Genomic DNA, 19,092 nt, shown 5'->3' on the forward strand with positions numbered 1-19,092 from the left:
CCTCCCTCCCCCCCTCCCCCCCTCTCCCCCCCCCCCCCCCTCCCATACAGTAAGTCCCTGCCGGTGTTTAACCGCTGCACGCCGGTGGACATCTCCTGCTATGCCAAGTTTGCCGAGGCGGTGGTGACCTTTGTGGGCGACAACGGCGTCCTACACAGGCTCATCGCAGGGGTCGCAGCCAGCAAGGAGATCATCCTGGGCCTCTGCCTGCTGGCGCTAGGTGATGACATCACACTCACGGGACGGCCGTGCCCCCCCCCCCCCCCCCCCGCTGTATGGCTGCCATGTTGTGAAAATGTTTTTGTTTTTGTAAATGAGCCTGTTTTGCCTTGATTCAGGGTTAGGGTGAGGGTTGGTGTTAAGGTTCAGGCTGGGACTAGGGTTAGGGCTGGGACTAGGGGGGACTGAGCTGGGCGTTGGTGTCCTCTGGGAGGAGAGACAGCTCCCAGTGAAGGACGTGTGATGGCGAACGGCTGTGCTCCGCTGGGAGTTAAAGCTGACACCCTGGGTGTAGGGTCCTGTAGGACATGCTGGGTTAGGATTAGGTTGGCTGGAGTGTGTGTGTGACGCTGTGTTCTGTGCGTTGCAGTCCTCTCCATGGTCCTGATGATCATCATCCGCTACATCTCTGCCGTCCTCGTCTGGATCCTTACTGGCCTTGTGGTGCTGGGCTCCCTGGGTGAGGTCATTTCCTGTTTACCCCTTCCTGTTTATCCACTTCCTGTGTACCCACTTCCTGTTTATCCATTTCCTGTTAATCCACTTCCTGTTAATCCACTTCCTGTTTACCCCTTCCTGTTAATCCACTTCCTGTTTATCCACCTAATTTAATTTAATTTTGCCATTTAGCAGACGCTTTTAATCCAAAGCGATTTACAATTACGAATTACAGGGACATTCCCCCTGGAGTAACTGAGGGCTAAGTGCCTTACTCAAGGGCACACTAGTAGTGGTGTGGTTTCAGGCGGGATTTGAACTCACAACCTTCCGATCACAAGTCCAACTCACTATCCACTAGACCACCACTACCCCTCCTGGGTACACTCAATAAAGTATTCTATTCTACCCACTATCGGGCCTGGCCTCTCTGTGTCTACGGTGAGCACGAGTGACCAAAAAGGTGACGTTTCTGTGTCCCCAGCCGGCACCAGTGTTCTGTGGTGGCTCTACATCGACCACCGGTTAACCGCCAACCAGACCAGCGCCAAAGAAGCGAAAGACGCTAACGAGGAAGTGGAGGACACCAAGGACAATGCGCAGGCGCTGCTGGTGTACGCCATCGCCGCCACAGTCTTCACGGTGAGCACCGGGCTCCCGCGAGGCTGGCGGAGGTAGAAATCCGAGGACTCATCGTCTCATCGTAATGCACGGAACGGAATGAGGAATCAAAACACCCCATTCAGTTCCATGCCTGCTAACGAGCCCCGTCCTCCGATTTCTACCCCCAACAGCCTCCCCCTGGTGTGTGAATGAGAGGGAAGATGAGCTCTCTCTCTTTTCTCGCCAAACCTTTCCTCAGAATATCGATCGTTTAAACAATTTGATTTGACTGAGAGAAAGAGAGTGTACGTTAAGTCGGAATCAATCCCAATTTCAGGTTAACTGGTTTCCTCGCTTCAATCTGTCACTGTCTCTCTTCAACTCTCTCCCCCCCTCTCCCTCCCTTCCCCCCTCCCAGGTCATCCTGCTGTTGTTGATGTTGTTCATGCGTAAGCGCGTGGCGTTGACCATCGCCCTGTTCCACGTGGCGGGGAAGGTGTTCATCCACCTACCCCTGCTCACGCTGCAGCCCTTCTGCACCTTCCTGGCCCTGCTGGTGTTCTGGGTCTACTGGGTCCTGGTGCTGCTCTTCCTAGGGACCACTGGTGAGGGGGGGTGCTATGCTATGCTAAGCTATGTTATACTATACACTATTCTAAGCTATACTGTACACTACACTATGCTATGCTGTATGCTATTCTATACTATGCTACGCTATGCTTTACACAACGCTATGCTATATAATATGCAGTGCTATGCTATATGATACTGTACACTATGCTATGCTTTGCTATACTGTACACTACACTATGCCATACATTACTATACACTATGTCAGTGGTTCTCAACTGGTCTGGCTTTGGGACCCACATTTTCCAATTTTTTCGTCATTAAGATGCAATCCACTAAGCAAATGTATTTCTCAAAAATGGGCTAGTAAACACTGACACAATGTTATGTGTAAAATAATCAAATAGAGCACATTACTCTAGCAATAGCAAACTGATCCTGATAAATAAACTGATGAGTATGAACATCACAACTGTGCTGCTGACCCTGGTGATTATGAATGAAATGAACATCATAACTACATATCTGTGTTTACACACACAATATGATAATCTCTCTGAGTAGGCCTACTAAACGGACTGTCACTCAACATTTGGGGAACTTAATGGGATGATTGGGGATGTGCTTTAGTCCTGATAAGAGTTTCAAAGTCTGGGGTGATGGTGGACAGAGCTACTCTCAGATGCTATGCTAGATGACCCTGGTCTGTGTATTCCCCAGGGAACCCGGTGCAAAGCGAGGAGACGGGCCTGACAGAGTTCCGTCTGACCGGGCCGCTCCAGTACATGACGTGGTACCATGCCGTGGGCCTCGTCTGGGTCAGCGAGTTCATCCTGGCCTGCCAGCAGATGACCGTGGCCGGAGCCGTGGTCACCTACTACTTCACTAGGTAGGGGCTAGGGGCTAGGAGCTTGGGGCAAGGAGATAGGAACTAGGGGCTAGGGGCTAGGGGCTAGGGACTAGGGACTAGGAGCTAGGGGCTAGGAGCTAGGAGCTAGGAGCTAGAGGCTAGGAGCTAGGAGCTAGAGCGTAGGCGCTAGGGAGTAGGGGCTAGAGAGTAGGGGCTAGAGAGTAGGGGCTAGGGAGTAGGGGCTAGAGAGTAGGGGCTAGGGAGTAGGGGCTAGGAGCTAGGGAGTAGGGGCTAGGGAGTAGGGGCTAGGGAGTAGGGGCTAGGAGCTAGAGAGTAGGGGCTAGGAGCTAGGGAGTAGGGGCTAGGGAGTAAGGGCTAGGGAGTTGGAGCTAGGGGCTAGGAGCTAGGGAGTAGGAGCTAGAGAGTAGGAGCTACGAGCTAGGGAGTAGAGGCTAGGGAGTAGGGGCTAGGAGCTAGGGAGTAGGGGCTAAGAGCTAGAGAGTAGGAGCTAGAGAGTAGGGGCTACGGAGTAGGGGCTAGGGAGTAGGGGCTAGAGAGTAGGGGCTAGGGAGTAGGGGCTAGGGAGTAGGGGCTAGGGAGTAGGGGCTAGGGAGTAGGGGCTAGGGAGTAGGGGCTAGAGAGTAGGGGCTAGGAGCTAGAGGCTAGAGAGTAGGGGCTATGAGCTAGGGAGTAGGGGCTAGGGAGTAGAGATTGGGGCTAGGGAGTAGGACCTAGGGAGTAGGGGCTAGGGAGTAGGAGCTAGGGAGTAGGGGCTAGGGAGTAGGGGCTAGAGAGTAGGGGCTAGGAGCTAAGGGTTAGGGAGTAGGGTCTATACCAGGGGTGGGCAATTAATTTTCACAATGGGCCACATGAGAAACCAGGACTATTGTGGAGGGCCGGACCAGTAGGCTGAACTTAATTCTGCTCAATATTACTTGTATCGCTTTATAAAAAGCAGTAAATTATATGGTTTTGACTATCTGCTACTGGTAAGAATACATGTTACGATAAGGCTATGAAAATGTGGAGTAGGTCAAATATAGAAGAGCAAGAGGACTCATTTAAACACAGGGAAGTAAATGCAGCTATAGTTTTGACCTTTTGCAACATCAGTTTGTGCCTATTATTTATTAACATTACATACATACAACATTACGAGTCACAGTGTAGTATTTCTACCTTCTGAAATGATGGCTAGGACTGGTGATATCAAGCGAAAGGTTCTTTATATACAAATCTGCTGACATACACTTGTGATCACTTTCTTTTTCAATAAAACAAGCTATTAGATATTCACTTTCAATTCAATGTACAATTCACATTTCTCAAAAACAACAAACTGTCAACTTATATGACGTCTTTCTACAAGACATTCTGGAACCTGCAGTTTTTCTTAGCTAATACAACAGAAATGTACTTCTGTCAATCAATCATGTAACATATTTATCAATCTCTTAACTGTGAATCAATCATGTAACATGTTTATCAATCTCTTAACTGTGAATCAATCATGTAACATATTAATCAATCTATTTTAACTGTGAATCAATCATGTAACACATTAATCAATCTATTTTAACTGTGAATCAATCATGTAACACATTAATCAATCTATTTTAACTGTCTAACTAACTATAACACTGTAGGGCCGGTTTCACAGACAAGGCTTAAGCCTAATCCTAGACTAAAAAGCATCTTCAATGGAGATTTTACATTGAAAGTGTGATTAAGTCCAGGACTAGGCTTAAGCCTTGTCTCTGAAACCGGCCCTGTGTGTTATAACTATAAGTTACAACACACAGATCTAAGCATCTGAGTAGAAAAAGCAACAAGTGCTTTTGATATTTTTCAGTTCTTTTTTGTGTTCAGTGAGAAAAGTCCAGTCTGCCTTGGGCTTGAACAAGTGCACTGAAGTCTGGTTGAATGTCTGAGGTGGAGATGCGAAGGACACTTTTTTTCAGAAAAAATAGGTTCAGACTTTTATTCTGAAAACAAAGGTTAAGACTTTTATATAAAAAATATCAATTTTAAACCGGTTTAAATCAAGGCTTATCTACTAATCCAGTTGCACCAAACTTTAATCCTAGTTTAAACCTAGTTTAATTTAATCCTGGTTTAAATCTAAGCCTCTGCTAATCCAGGTTTAAACCGCATGCGGCCCGGGGGCCGTACAATGCCCAGGTCTGGGCTAGAGAGTAGGGGCTAGGGAGTAGGAGCTAGGGAGTTAATATGTTTATATATATATATATATATATATATATATATATATATATATATATATGTTCAGCTCTCCCTCTAGTTAGCTGATGGCGAATCCTCTGCTTGCTCCGGCAGTACGGGTGAAATGATGAGACTGACACAATTCGGTTTGATTTCCTTCTTCATCTATTAAACAGATTGTAAAACTAAACACAACACATTGATATCAGTACATGTGAATAAACAGTGAACAAACTAACAGAAAAAGATTTAACAAGCTACACAATCATACAGAACTCCTTACCAACTCCCATCTCTCTTCACACTGTCATTCCGATTCCCTGCCACCCAGATTACCTCCATTAAGCCCGCCCCCATTTCTATCTAAGCCAATCACCCTCTGCATGCATACTTTTACCCAATCAAATGAATCAAACAATAAAATAAACTCCCAATCAAATACCCTCCCATGGATTAGCCAAACACCTCCCACTTGGTCCATTGGTCCTTTGTGCCTAAATGGACCACAACTTTCCCTCTCTTTAATACAGTTATTTTCTACTGCTCCTCCACGGGAAGCAGCACGACCACCCGCCCAACGTCTCGGTCGAGCGTTGGGAAGAGATCGTGGCCCTCGCTCCTTCCTCGTCCTGAATCACCCACGCCTTCTTGCGCATCTTCAATAGGGTGCCAGCCAACCCCTCGTGGCTCGCCCCATGGGCCTCCCCTGCCAACAGAGTGCTGATCCATGCAGTGTAGGGGACAAGTGGGATTCCCACCTCCTTCGCCTCCTGGATTCCTCCGGAACACACCAGCAGCCCCGGCCCTTCGACCCTCTCAACTACCAGTCTGTCCCAAGTCATTTTAGGAAACTCTGTTCCATCCTGTGCAGCCAGACACAGGTCGCGGAAAGCTGCGTTCAGCTCCTGGACGCCGAGGCTAACTCCGCTTCTTGTCTCCCTCGGGCGTGTAGCCTCCCACTTTGCGTCTTCTGGAGCCCTCCTGCAAACCAACCACTGCCTAACAGCTCGCCGGACCCACCCAACTACCCGAATGAGCCTGCCTATCTCACTGAAGCGTTCTGGCTCAATCAGGTCCATGAGAGCAGCGCCCCAGAGCCTCTCCCTCTCATGCTCGGGGTCCCTGGAACTCCCAACCGGTGTGGATGTCCCCTTTGCATTTGCTTCCTCCTCAATGCCGCATTTCGGGTCCAGCCCCTTCCTCGCCTGAGCGCGTGTTACAGCTGCAGTGAACGCTTTCCGTTGCAGCATGCTCACGCTGTCTCGAGCACTTACAGCCACTCCCCTGGATGTTTCCTCGCTCAGCTGATCAGCCAGCACCAACACCTCTGACTCTGGCTCCACATTGGCCCTCGTTTCTGCAGGCTGGCCCTCTTTGCTCCTCCCACTTTGACCCGACTGGATCCGTGGTTCCGGAGCGAAACCTCCAGCGTTGAGCGTCCTCTCGATTCCCTCCGTGATGCTCCTCAGCTCTCTCCTGTCGACATGAGACGCTAGAATGTCGTCTACATAGGTGTCCTCCTCAAGTGCTCTCCGCTCTTCTTTTAGGTGGGCGACCTCTGGCAGCCTTGCCGTCTTCCTCATGGCCAGCTGGGCGATGCATCCGGCTGGCTTGTCCCCGATGTTGACGCGGGTAATTGCGTAGGTTTTGATCTTCTTTTCCCCTGCGAGAGTCATCTCTTTCCCGCCCGGCTGACAATTTCCGCAGCGACACCCTCCACACTTTGGCTCGCACGCGGCGCTGATGCTATCCCAGCTCCACCACTCGAGGACCTCTTTGCTGCTTGCAGCTGTTCTCCCGGTCTTTTCATGACCTTGCGGCTTCTGGTCTCCATCCTCTTCTTTTGCGCTGGGCGTCTTGCAGGGGATCTCCTCAAAACTTACTGCCTCCGTTCTCAGAGAACGCGCAAAGTGCGTCTGGGAGTTGTGTGCGGATCTTTCCCAACTTTCAAACAGGTCTGGGTGCGTTCCTCCCACGGTCTTCCCCAGAGGCCCGTCCCACAGCACTAAGTCTCCCGTCCCTCTTCTCCACCGTGGAGCGAGTCGTCCCTCTCGGTGGCTGATCAAGAGCTCGATTTCCTTAGGTCGGACCAGCTCTTTCTTCTCGACCCCAGGGAAGAACTTACAGAGTCGCTCTGGACTGATGACCTTGTCTGCACGAGCGATTGTGTCGAGCCCGTAGCATACCATCTCGTGGGGACTCCATCTGTTGTTGCTCCACGCCCTGACCTTTAGCAGGTATTTGTTAGTCTTGACCCTGACCTTCATTCCACCGACCCCCTGCACGGTCAGTGTTACTTGCCTCCGCTCCAGTTGGAGACGATCGGCGGCCCGGTTGGTGATATAATTTGTGTCGGAGGCGAGGTCTATGAGGGTTCCCAGGGCATTTCCTGCTTCTGTTTTGACTATCAATGTCATCATTAGTACTGGATGTTCCTCTGGCCCATTCTCCGCGAAGAGACCCCCGCCTTCTGCGCCCGTGCTCAGCGTCATCGAAGCCTTACTGGTGAATGCGTTCGCCCTCCTTTCCTGTTCAGGGTTGAGTCCCAAAGAATCCAGGAATTCTCGTTGCTTGTCAGCGAACCCTGGCCCTGTCTTCTTTCCCTCACTCCACTCGGGACACAGAAGGTAGTGATGACTTGCCCTTCCTTCATTCTGCTTGCACATATTTCTGCACAGGTACCGGTTACTACACTCTCCGTCGGCACCGTGCATGCCCAAACATTTCTGACAGGCTTTGCTTTGCTTTGCTGTGGCTCGCTTCTCTGCCAGACTGAGACTCTTGAACTTACGGCAGAAGAATATTTTGCCACCGTGCTGGTCGCTTCCACAGATGTCACACTCTTCTCTTCTTTCCGAGTTCCTGCCTGTGACTCTGGTTTCACCTCGATGTTCCTCCTCTTCTTCATCTACCGGTGAGTCTTTCTCCGTGGCCCTCGTGAATGCCCTCTTCTCCCATCTGACTGGCCTCTCCGGTGTTCCCCCAGAGGTTTCTGTGGAGCCTCGGATTCGCGCCATCCTTTCGAGGATTACTTCCTGCCTTTTCAGAAACAGAAGAAGAGCATCGAATTGCTTGTCTGGGGTGACTTGGTTTTCGGGTTCGGTTACAAAGGTAAACCAGCCTTCCTGCACGCGATCTGGCAGTTTGCTCTCGATGGCCTTAATTACAAGTGGGTTCTTCATAGCGCCCACTTCTCCTAAGTCAGTCAGGTCCATGAGGGCTCTTTCCACTGCCTGAATAAGGTCGATCGCTTTCCTCGGCTGGTTTCCTTTTACCGCTGGTATTCTTTCCAATTCCTCAATAATTTGCAGCGCGATGGTTGCCTTGTCTCCAAACCGATTCTCCAAGGCTTTGAACACGTCCTCCGCTGAGCGGTAGCTCGAGAGTTTGAGTTCCTCGAAAACCTTTCTGTCTATGCTCTCGAGAAGGTGGAGTTTCTTCACCTCTGGCGACCCCGATGGGTCTCCCTGCTGCTGCAGGCTCTCCCAATCTTTCCGCCAGCGATGAAAATCTCTCATACACCCGCTGAACACGGGCAGCCTTGTTGGAGGGAGTTTGATCTTGGCTCTAGTGCGGTTGCCTCCATATGTGGCGCTCTCCAGCCCTGCCTCCCGGGCTTGTTCCCATGCTTCCCGCTGAGCCTCCAGTAGTTTGGCGCGCTCTTGAGCGGCTATTTCTGCTGCCTTCAACTCAATCACGGCCGCCTTCTGCCTTGCCTCAGCGATCTCTTCTTCGGCCCCCAATTTCACCTTCGCTGTCTCCTTCTCAAACTCGGCCACGCTATCAGCTGACTTCAGTCTTGCCTCAGCGGCTTTCCTTTCCAGCTTGGCGATGGCTTCTTTATTTTCTCTATTTGCCGCTCGATCTTTGGCCTCTTCTTCGGCGAGAACGTCGGCCCTTTTCCTCTCATCTTCGGCGAGAGCGTCGGCCCTTTTCCTATTCGCCGCTCGATCTTTGGCCTCTTCTTCGGCGAGAACGTCGGCCCTTTTCCTCTCATCTTCGGCGAGAACGTCGGCCCTTTCTCTATTCGTCGCTCGATCTTTGGCCTCTTCTTCGGCGAGAACGTCGGCCCTTTTCCTCTCATCTTCGGCGAGAACGTCGGCCCTTTTCCTCTCATCTTCGGCGAGAACGTCGGCCCGTTTCCTCTCATCTTCGGCGAGAGCGTCGGCCCTTTTCCTCTCATCTTCGGCGAGAACGTCGGCCCTTTTCCTCTCGTCTTTGGCGAGAGCGTCGGTGGCCATTTGCTTTGCTGCGGCGGCCTTGTCGGCCATTTTGTCAGTATTCTCCTTCTCAACTCTTCCAAATTCAGTCACAAACGTTTCCCAAAGTTCATCCCTTTTGTCCTCCAGCTCCTCTAGTGACTTTCTCGTGTTGCACGCCTCAACTACAGGGATCCACTCCCCCCAGCTTGATAGCAGACTTCGCGCTTTGATGATGAGGCTCTCTGTGAGTGTGCTTCGTTCTTTACAAACGTCGTGGGTTGCCTCTTCTAGACTGATCCTCTTCGCGCCTTCGTGACTCCTTTCTGCTCGTCTAATTGTGGATGAAAGTTCGACCCCCGCGAACCTTGTCCACATGTTGGCCTTTAAAACGTGACCGACCTGTTCAACCTTCTGAGCTCTCTCCTCAGCGGCCTTGGTGATGTCTTGAAGAAGCTGACTGTTACCCGTCTCAGGTTCCTGACTTGCTTTGGCCTGCAAACCTTCCTCATAATTGTCGTCTGCAGAGTTTAGGTCTTTCGCGTTTGATAGGAGCGCTATCCACTCGCGTTTCATGTCATCTTCGCCCATCAATGCCACTGACCTGATGATGTGGCGGTATCCTCTCTCAAAAGTGACTGCCAACTTTTCCCTTTCGGTCCTTAGCGCTTCCATTCTGCCTGTGACTCAGAAATAACTTGTGTGTACCTGCTTCGTCTTTCTATCTTATATCTTCAGCCCTCTCTGACTCCCTGAGCTGATTTGCGCTGGTCCCTGCACTTCCTTAACTAGTCTTCGGCAGCGGAACCAGGTTCACCGTGAGGTCATCCCAGGGATACTGCTAAAAATAAAATAATAAAGTGGGAGAGGATTTTCCTCCCCCCGACGACTTAATACCCAGGTACACACAAACCTATTTTAATGCAAACAGTCAATAGAGTCACAGAGAAGAGTGCTGGGTGTGGGTAGCTCTCTGGGTAGCTGCTATTAGCTCGCAATTCCTTTCTTGGTGGGTCTTGTAGGTTAGCCTAGCTTTGATTGATTGATTGAAAACTTTATTAGAAGATTTGCAGAAGTAGGTACATGAAAGTACATATTACATACAAGGTCAACTAACAGGATAAAAACCCAAGAAAGCCACTGGCTTATTTCAATTGGGGTCCTTGATTCTCAATTCATCGTTACATGTAAGACAGACAAAAAAGCTAGTACTATCTACAAGATAATACAGACAAATAACTATTACTATCTACAAGATAAACACACATCCATCATGGGAAGAACAATACAACAAAACATAAGGTATGTACAGCGGGTAGGACAGGTGGGGACATACACCACAGGTGGGGGCGGGGGACAAAACACAAAGTATGTACAGTGGGTAGTTCGGGTCTTTTAATCTGATTTTTGATTTAGAGGGTCCAGTTACGGATTGCAGCCTCCTGTAAATGTTTTTTGAGAGTGGTTTTGAAGGTGGGCAGTGTTTTGCACTCCTTTAAGATTATAGGAAGGGCGTTCCACATTTTTACTGCATAGTTTGCAAACGAGTTTAACCCCTTGTTTGTGGTGCAACGCGGTTGAACGTGGTTCGTGGAGCTTCCTCTGGTGTTGTATGTGTGGACGTTGTTCACTTTTTGGAAGTATGTTGACAGGTACTTGGGTGTCTTTGTGGTGTAGCGTATCTTGAAGACCAGGCCCAGTGCAAGCTGCTGCACTCTGTCAACTACTCGTAGCCAATCAAGGCTCAAAAAATGAGCAGCGGTTAGATGTGTCCTAGGGTTGAGGCCTAGCAGAAGCCTAACCAGTTTATTTTGGGCTGTCTGGAGTCTTGTTTTATGGGCTGTGGATTCTTGCAGTTAGGTTAACCAGTTGAAGCTAGCCGTGGATTGTTTCACTCCTTGCCTGCCTAGCTAGCTGTAGCTTTGAGTGCTATAAGCTCTACCGCGTGCCTGTGCGCTATTGCGACAACAGGGCTAACGCTAGCTTAGTTTGCTAATGCTACGCTGGCTAGCAAGTGGCTAGTTAGCTACGGTCGCGGGCGCCCCGGCTCCGTTGCCGGCCTAGTTAGCTGTAGCTTTGAGTGCTATAAGCTCTACCGCGTGCCTGCTGCGCTATTGCAACAACAGGGCTAACGCTAGCTTAGTTTGCTAATGCTACGCTGGCTAGCAAGTGGCTAGTTAGCTACAGTTGCGGGCGCGGCTCCGTCACTAACCTGACCAGGCTTTAGCTTGCTCTTATCTCCGGTGAATGGATCCTTGCCTCCCGGAGCTTCTGTTGCGTCCAACCGGGCTTGTATTCCTTAGCTAACTGACGGTCCGTCCTCCTGCGGTCGTCAGCGGGTGTTTTACAATTGTTCAGCTCTCCCTCTAGTTAGCTGATGGCGAATCCTCTGCTTGCTCCGGCAGTACGGGTGAAATGATGAGACTGACACAATTCGGTTTGATTTCCTTCTTCATCTATTAAACAGATTGTAAAACTAAACACAACACATTGATATCAGTACATGTGAATAAACAGTGAACAAACTAACAGAAAAAGATTTAACAAGCTACACAATCATACAGAACTCCTTACCAACTCCCATCTCTCTTCACACTGTCATTCCGATTCCCTGCCACCCAGATTACCTCCATTAAGCCCGCCCCCATTTCTATCTAAGCCAATCACCCTCTGCATGCATACTTTTACCCAATCAAATGAATCAAACAATAAAATAAACTCCCAATCAAATACCCTCCCATGGATTAGCCAAACAATATATATATATATATTATATATTAATAGTTAATATATTATTATTAATAATAATAATAATAAATTTTATTTATGGCCGCCTTTCAAGGCTCTCAAGGACACCTTACAAGACAGTTTAAAACCACATATCAAAACATTAAAATCAACAAAGCAAAATTAGATAAAAACAGCAAAATCAGATATAACAACAAACAAAATACATAAAATAGATCAAACCAAGTAAGCCATTGTGAAAAGGTGTGTTTAAGACAGGATTTGAAAGTGGTGAGAGTGTCAATATTGCGTATGTTAGGTGGCAGAGAGTTCCAGAGGCGGGGAGCAGAGCGGCTGAAGGCTCTAGACCCCATAGTAGTTAGGCGGGCAGAAGGGATGACAAGTTGGTTGGCAGAGGAGGATCTGAGACTACGGGAGGGAGTGTGAGTACGAAGGAGTTCAGAGAGGTATGAGAGTGCTAGGTTGTGGAGAGCCTTAAAGGTGAGAAGGAGAATCTTAAAGTGAATACGGAATTTGATAGGGAGCCAGTGAAGTTGTTGGAGAACTGGAGTGATATGGTGAATGGAGGGAGTTCTAGTGATGATGCGTGCAGCTGAGTTCTGGACCAGTTGGAGTTTATGGAGACATTTGTGTGGGAGACCAAAGAGGATGGCATTACAGTAGTCTAAACGGGAAGTAACCAGGGCATGGACAAGAATGGCGGTGCTGGAGGGTGTAAGTGATGGAAGGAGACGATTAATGTTGCGTAGGTGGAAATATGCAGGCCGAGTGACATTGTTGATGTGAGATTCGAAGGATAATGTGCTGTCCAGGATGACACCCAGACTCTTAACCTGAGGGGAAGGGGAGACTGTGGAGTTGTCAATGGTAAGTGAGAAGCTGTGAGGTTTAGCCAAGGTGGATTTAGTGCCAACGAGGAGAACCTCTGTTTTATCACTGTTTAATTTTAATGAATGCGCTTCTGACCGGTTGCCCCCGGTTACCCTCAGGGACAAGACCCGCCTCCCGGTCACACCCATCCTGTCGTCCGTGCTGCGATTGGCCAGGTACCACCTGGGCACGGTGGCCAAGGGCTCCTTCATCATCACGCTGGTGAAGATACCACGCCTCTTCCTCATGTACATACACCAACAGCTGAAGGGCAGGGTGGGTAGACTCCTCCTCCTCCTCTTCCCTCTCTTCCTCCTCCTCTTCCTCCTCCTTCTTCATGTACAGCTCCAAGAGAAGGTGTTCATTGAACAAGCCCTCCCTGTCTTCATCTCTCTCTTTATTTCCTCTCTCTTTCTCTCTCTCCATCCACCTCTCTCTCTCTCTCTCTCCCTCTCCCTCCATTCATCTCTCTCCCTCTCCCTCCATTCATCTCTCTCTCTCTCTCTCTCTCAGGAGAATGCGTGTGCACGTTGTATGCTGAAGACGTGTATCTGCTGTCTGTGGTGTCTGGAGAAGTGCCTCAACTATCTCAATCAGGTAACCTCTCCTTCTTTCTCTCTCTCTCCCCCCCCCCCTCTCTCTCTTTCTCTCTCTCCCTCTCTCTTTCTCTCTCTCTCTTTCTCCCGCGCTCTCTCTCTCTCTACGTCAGTCATGGATCTCTATCTGTATACCTCTGTATTTCTGTGTTTATCTTTTATCTCCCTCCCTTTCTACCTCCTCCCTCCTCTCCTCTCCCCCCTCCTCCCCCTCTCTAGAATGCGTACGCGGCCACAGCCATCAACAGCACCAGTTTCTGCACGTCGGCGCGCGACGCCTTCGTCATCCTGGTGGAGAACGCCCTGCGTGTGGCGGCCATCAACGCCGTGGGCGACTTCGTCCTCTTCCTGGGCAAGGTGAGAGAGAGAGGGGGCTTCTGGGATACTGGAGGACCTCGCTGTGGGGGTGGGGGTGGGGGTGGTGGTGGGGCAAGGGGGATCTTTGTGCTACCATTGTTCATTTGTTTGTCTCTCTGCTTAATTCAACATGTGTGTGTATATGGTTGTGTGTGTGTGTGTGTATATGGTTGTGTGTGTGTGTATATATGCTTATGTGTGTGTGTGTGTGTGTGTGTGTGTGTATATGGATCATGGATATTATGTGTATGTGTGTGTGTGTGTGTGTGTGTGTATACGTGTTTGTATGTATGCTTACGTGTGTGTGTGTGTGTGTGTGTGTACGTGTGTGTATATATGCTTACGTCTGTGTGTGTGTGTGTGTGTGTCCGCCCACCTGCAGATCCTGATCGTGACGTCGACAGCGTTCGCGGGTGTGCTGTTGCTGAACTACCAGCGCGACTACGCAGAGTGGCTCCTCCCCCTCTTCATCGTGTGTCTCTTCTCCTTCCTGGTCGCCCACTGCTTCCTGTCCGTGTTCGAGGTAGTGGTGGACGTCCTGTTCCTCTGCTTCGCCATCGACACTAAGTACAACGACGGGACCCCCGGGAAAGAGTTCTACATGGACAAGGCCCTGATGGTGAGGGGGGGGGTCAATTTAAATGTATTTTACTACATTCGAAATGACACCTCTCTCTCTCCTTCCTGCATTGTATAATGTTATTCCCCCATGACCTCTCTGCCCTCCCTCCCTCCTCCCCCTCTCTGCCTCCCCCTCCCCCTCCCTCCTCTCCTCTTTGCCTCCCCCTCACTGCCTCCCCCTGCAGGAGTTTGTGGAGAACAGCAGGAAGCTGGAGCGTGTGGCGGAACGTGGGCGGGGTCACGGGGGGCGGAGCCGGCCCAAAGAGGGCGGGGTCTCGGAGGTGGCGGAGATGAAACCCATGGTGAGTGACAGCCGAGGAGGAGGGGGCGTGTCCGAGAACGGTGTTGTGGGCGGGGCCGGGGGAAGGCGAGGAGGCGTGGTGGAGGAGGAGGAGGAGGAGGAGGAGGAGGAGGAGGAGGAGCGGGGCGTGGGATTGGACGGTGGCGGCGGGGAATGGGACGCCCAGCAGGAGTTCCAGGTGTACTACCTGCTGGTGGGCGTGGCCATGGACTGGGTCCTGTCGGACCGGAACACGCTAGCGGCGCTGGTCGCTTGCCTGACGGAGGATGTGCTCCTGTTCCTCGGCCTCTACCTGCCCGCCTCCGCGCTCTTCCTATTGGTCACGCTGCTCCAGGGCCCCTCCCCCCCGCCCCCTCCCCCGGCCGCCAAACCCAAACCGCCGTTGTCTACTACACCCCCCGCTGCCGTCGTCTCCGTCGCCGTCGGTAACCCAGCGCATGCTCACAAACACGCTAACCGGCTAACGCATGCTAATGACGAGGCGAGGTGATGGCGTGCTGTGGCGTTGGTTCACCGCCGTCATCTCTCACCGCATCACCGCCTCCCCCCCCCAACACCGCCACACCAGACTCTTTCATCATCATTTCATCTCTTCCTTTCTTCTTTTTTTTGGTTTCCTTCCGTTGGACTTCTTCTTGTAAACGTGACTTTTTCTGTTTGTGTTGTTTTTGTTGTTGTTTTTGTTGTCGTTTGTGTCTTTGTGTGTCTTGCCTGTCATTCTTCCTGGCCTCTCTTGTACCTGAAGTGCGGCTCTGTGGACATTCTATTTATTTATTGTTGTTGTTGTTTCTGCCTTATCATCACCGTGGTGCTTTGTCAGAAGAGAAGGAGAGTACTGTATGTTTTAGCTGTCGGGAGAGAGGGAGGGAGGGAGGGGGGAGAAATAAATAGAGAACCGGATGTCAGCCCCCCCACAACCTTTCAGCATGGGCAGCTTAGAAACGGAGACACAGAGAATTGACCAATGGGAAGATGGCGAAAGAGAGAGAGAGAGAGAGAGACAGAGTGAGAGACAGACAGACAGACAGACAGACAGACAGACAGACGCACAATAGACTGGCCGTATTAGGTTAGAGAGGCCAGCCAGCCATCGGTAGGTCGCTGGTTCGATCCCCATCCGAGGAGGGTTGACTGGAGGGTTGCTGTCATCATATCTAAGGTGCCTACCACTGCCGTTGTGCCCTTGAGCAAGGCACTTAAACCCTAACTGCTCCAGGGACGCACGCCGAAGATGGCTGACCCTGTGCCCAGAGCCCAGAGCTCTGTTCTCCCTGGGGTGAGACGTGGGCATGAACTACATGTGGTTGTCTCAGTACTTGTGCTCTGTTCAATGACAATAAAGTTGAATCTGATCTAACCTTTTTATTTATTTTATTATTCTCCCTGCTGGGACCAGAGACTTGGATCTAGAAACTATTGTATGACTATATCTATACGACTGTAGCATGTCTATCTATATGACTCTAGTATGTCTATCTATATGACTCTAGTATGTCTATATGGCTCTAGTATGTCTATATGGCTCTAGTATGTCTATCTACAGTATATGACTTTAGTATGTCTATATGACTCTAGTATGTCTATATGACTCTAGTATGTCTATCTATATGACTCTAGTATGTCTATATGACTCTAGTATGTCTATATGACTCTAGTATGTCTATATGACTCTAGTATGTCTATCTCTATATGACTCTAGTATGTCTATATGACTCTAGTATGTCTATATGACTCTAGTATGTCTATCTCTATATGACTTTAGTATGTCTATATGACTCTAGTATCTCTATATGACTCTAGTATGTCTATATGACTCTAGTATGTCTATATGACTCTAGTATGTCTATATGACTCTAGTATGTCTATATGACTCTAGTATGTCTATATGACTCTAGTATGGCTATATGACTCTAGTATGTCTATATGACTCTAGTATGTCTATATGACTCTATCTGGCTATATGTCTATGTCTATATGGCTATATCTGTACAGCTCCTCACCTCAGCAGTGAGCAGCTTCATCATCAGGAGATATCAGGCCTGGACACACACACACACACACACACACACACACACCCACACACACACACACACACACACACACACACACACACACACACACACACACACACACACACACACACACACACACACACACGCATGCACACACCCAGGCAGACTACCAGCTCAAACCGAGGTACTCCTGATGTAGAAGTAGTCATAGACCAGGGGAGGCAGGTGAAGGTAGAAATTGGAGGAACACAATGTTCTATCTATTACATTGAGCCCCGTCCTCTTACGATTTCTACCTCTACCAGCCTCCCAAGTCATAGAGGTAGTAGCAGTGGTTGACTTGGTAGAGGTTTGTAAGAGGTTGTGTTTGACTGTAGATGTCCCTCACCTCTCTGGTGAATGTCCCGCCTCCTGGGTTCAACATGGACCAGCCTCTAACCTCTAACTCTACTCTGGGGAGGCTGGCCGAGGTAGACGGAGGACAGGCTCTTCGTAAGGAACGGAACGGAATAAACACGTGTTTTTGATACTATTCCTCACTCGGTTCCATGGATTACAATGAGCTCCCGTCCTCCGATTTCTACCTCGGCCAGCCTCCACTACTCCCCTGCATGGCTTCGCACCCTCCCTCCTCCTCAGCTCTCTCCTCATCACCCTCTCCATTTTGTCTTTCTTTCTACAACAACTTTGATGTGGATGTAAGTCATGTTGTTCTACCCGTCTCATCTCTCTATCATCTCTCTCCATCCTCCATCTCTCTCACAACCAAAGACGTTTCTAAACACGTTTATGCAGTGTGTGTGTGTGTGTGTGTGTGTGGGTGTGTGTGTGTGTGTGTGTGTGTGTGTGTGTGTATGTGTGTATGTGTGTATGTGTGTATGTGTGTATGTGTGTGTGTGTGTGTGTGTGTGTGTGTGTGTGTGTGTGTGTGTGTGTATGTGTGTGTGTGTGTGTTACTGTGGGCGGAGTAATGACATCTCAATCTTCTTTACAGGCTCCGGGAACAAGTTCAGCTTGACCAAAACCACCTATGGGACTTTAAACAACAAAAAAAGACATTCCAAAATGTTTATTTTTACCAATGTGTAACATGTTTACTATGGTTTCACTCCAGGGAATACAATATTTTAATAAGAAACTGTAAAAAAAAAAAATGTTGAACAAATAACAATGTAATGAAGCACTTTATATGGAAGCGCTGCATATTTTGAAAGGCTGATGCATTTTTCGTAGTGATGTCCTCTTTTGTAAGACTAAAAAAACGATTTGCCATCTAGTCAACACACAGTACTAAAATATGTATTGAATCACTTTTGGGTAGCTAACGTTTTTTTTGCATAACGAGTTTTTGTTTTTTCTGTTGGAACTTCTCGACCCTGTCGAAGAGGTCCTCCTTCTCCTCTTCGTCATCGTCATCATCATCAGTCCTGCAGCGATGAAGCACTTAGATCGTGTGATTTTAATCAACCACTGAAAACTTAAAGTATGTCAGAGTCACACCGTTGCACCTTCCGTTTGCACCCTGAGAGCCTGTTGTCCTGTTTTGAAATGAAAATGTGTTTTTATCAGAATGAGTGTGTGTGTGTGTGTGTGTGTGTGTGTGTGTGTGTGTGTGTGTATGGGTTGGGTGGGTCTTTTTATGTTGCAGCTAACTTCTGAGCATTGTGAGCTCAAATGGATGCTTCTTTTCATGGACGACTGTGATGTTTCTGTTTTCTTCTGTTGTCCTTTGTGTTTGACGCCGAGACAGAGACACTGACAGGGTGGGATCTTACACAGCAGGCGGTGGAAGACCTTTAGTTTAGTTCCTACGGTCACAAGGGACAGGAGTGAGGAGGGTGTCCCGCCCTAAACCTTCCCCCTCCTACAGGAGCTAGGGGTCATGGTGGACTAGGCAGGGGGCGGGGGGTGGGGGGTGGGGTACTGGGGGGATGGGATGGGAGCGGCTTTAGAGGGTTGCAGAGTCTGCTGTTTCTCTGAACACTCAACCAACTCATCCATCTGACTCACTTTGATTCATTGGATTTGACTTGATTCATTTAGTGTTGAACAGGGTCCAGTTCATTGACTCTCTCTCAGTTCATTCACGGAGTCACTGAGTCAGTTGTTATTAGGAGAGATGGACAGGTGACCTGTGTTCCACTTCAGTTCCAGCAGAGATCTTCTGACTGGAGGCTGGTGGAGATAGAAATCGGAGGACGGGCTCTTTGTAACGCAAGGAACGGTATGAGGAATGGTATTGTACGTGTATCAAAGATGTGTATCAAACACGTGTTCCTAATTCCGTTCCATGCGTTACAATGAGCTCTGTCCTCCAACAGCTACAGACAGGCAGGCAGACAGACAGACAGACAGACAGACAGACAGACAGGCAGGCAGGCAGGCAGGCAAACAGACAGACAGCAATAACACAACACTGTCTGTTACAAAATAAGTCTTCCTACCTTCACTCCATCTTGTCAAGACAACATCTCCTGGCGTACCATGT

At 49.4% G+C, this 19,092-nt stretch overlaps 1 protein-coding gene across 1 annotated transcript in view; it reads left to right on the forward strand.

Annotated features, from left to right (window-relative positions):
* Window positions 1–15,082, forward strand: part of slc44a1b (solute carrier family 44 member 1b) — a gene marked incomplete at both ends in the record, with an annotated part of 28,199 nt that extends 13,117 nt beyond the window's left edge. Inside the window, 10 exons of the mRNA XM_080526983.1 lie at window positions 51–220; window positions 590–679; window positions 1,142–1,299; window positions 1,679–1,865; window positions 2,551–2,719; window positions 12,837–12,993; window positions 13,231–13,314; window positions 13,533–13,670; window positions 14,053–14,289; window positions 14,477–15,082. Of these exons, the coding sequence (XP_080383109.1) occupies window positions 51–220; window positions 590–679; window positions 1,142–1,299; window positions 1,679–1,865; window positions 2,551–2,719; window positions 12,837–12,993; window positions 13,231–13,314; window positions 13,533–13,670; window positions 14,053–14,289; window positions 14,477–15,082 (1,996 nt within the window). The remainder of the gene's footprint in view (window positions 1–50; window positions 221–589; window positions 680–1,141; window positions 1,300–1,678; window positions 1,866–2,550; window positions 2,720–12,836; window positions 12,994–13,230; window positions 13,315–13,532; window positions 13,671–14,052; window positions 14,290–14,476) is intronic.
* Between the last annotated feature and the right edge of the window lie 4,010 nt (window positions 15,083–19,092).

Source organism: Nansenia antarctica (genome assembly GCF_963989245.1).
Source record: "Nansenia antarctica genome assembly, chromosome: 3".
Classification (NCBI taxonomy): domain Eukaryota; kingdom Metazoa; phylum Chordata; class Actinopteri; order Argentiniformes; family Microstomatidae; genus Nansenia; species Nansenia antarctica.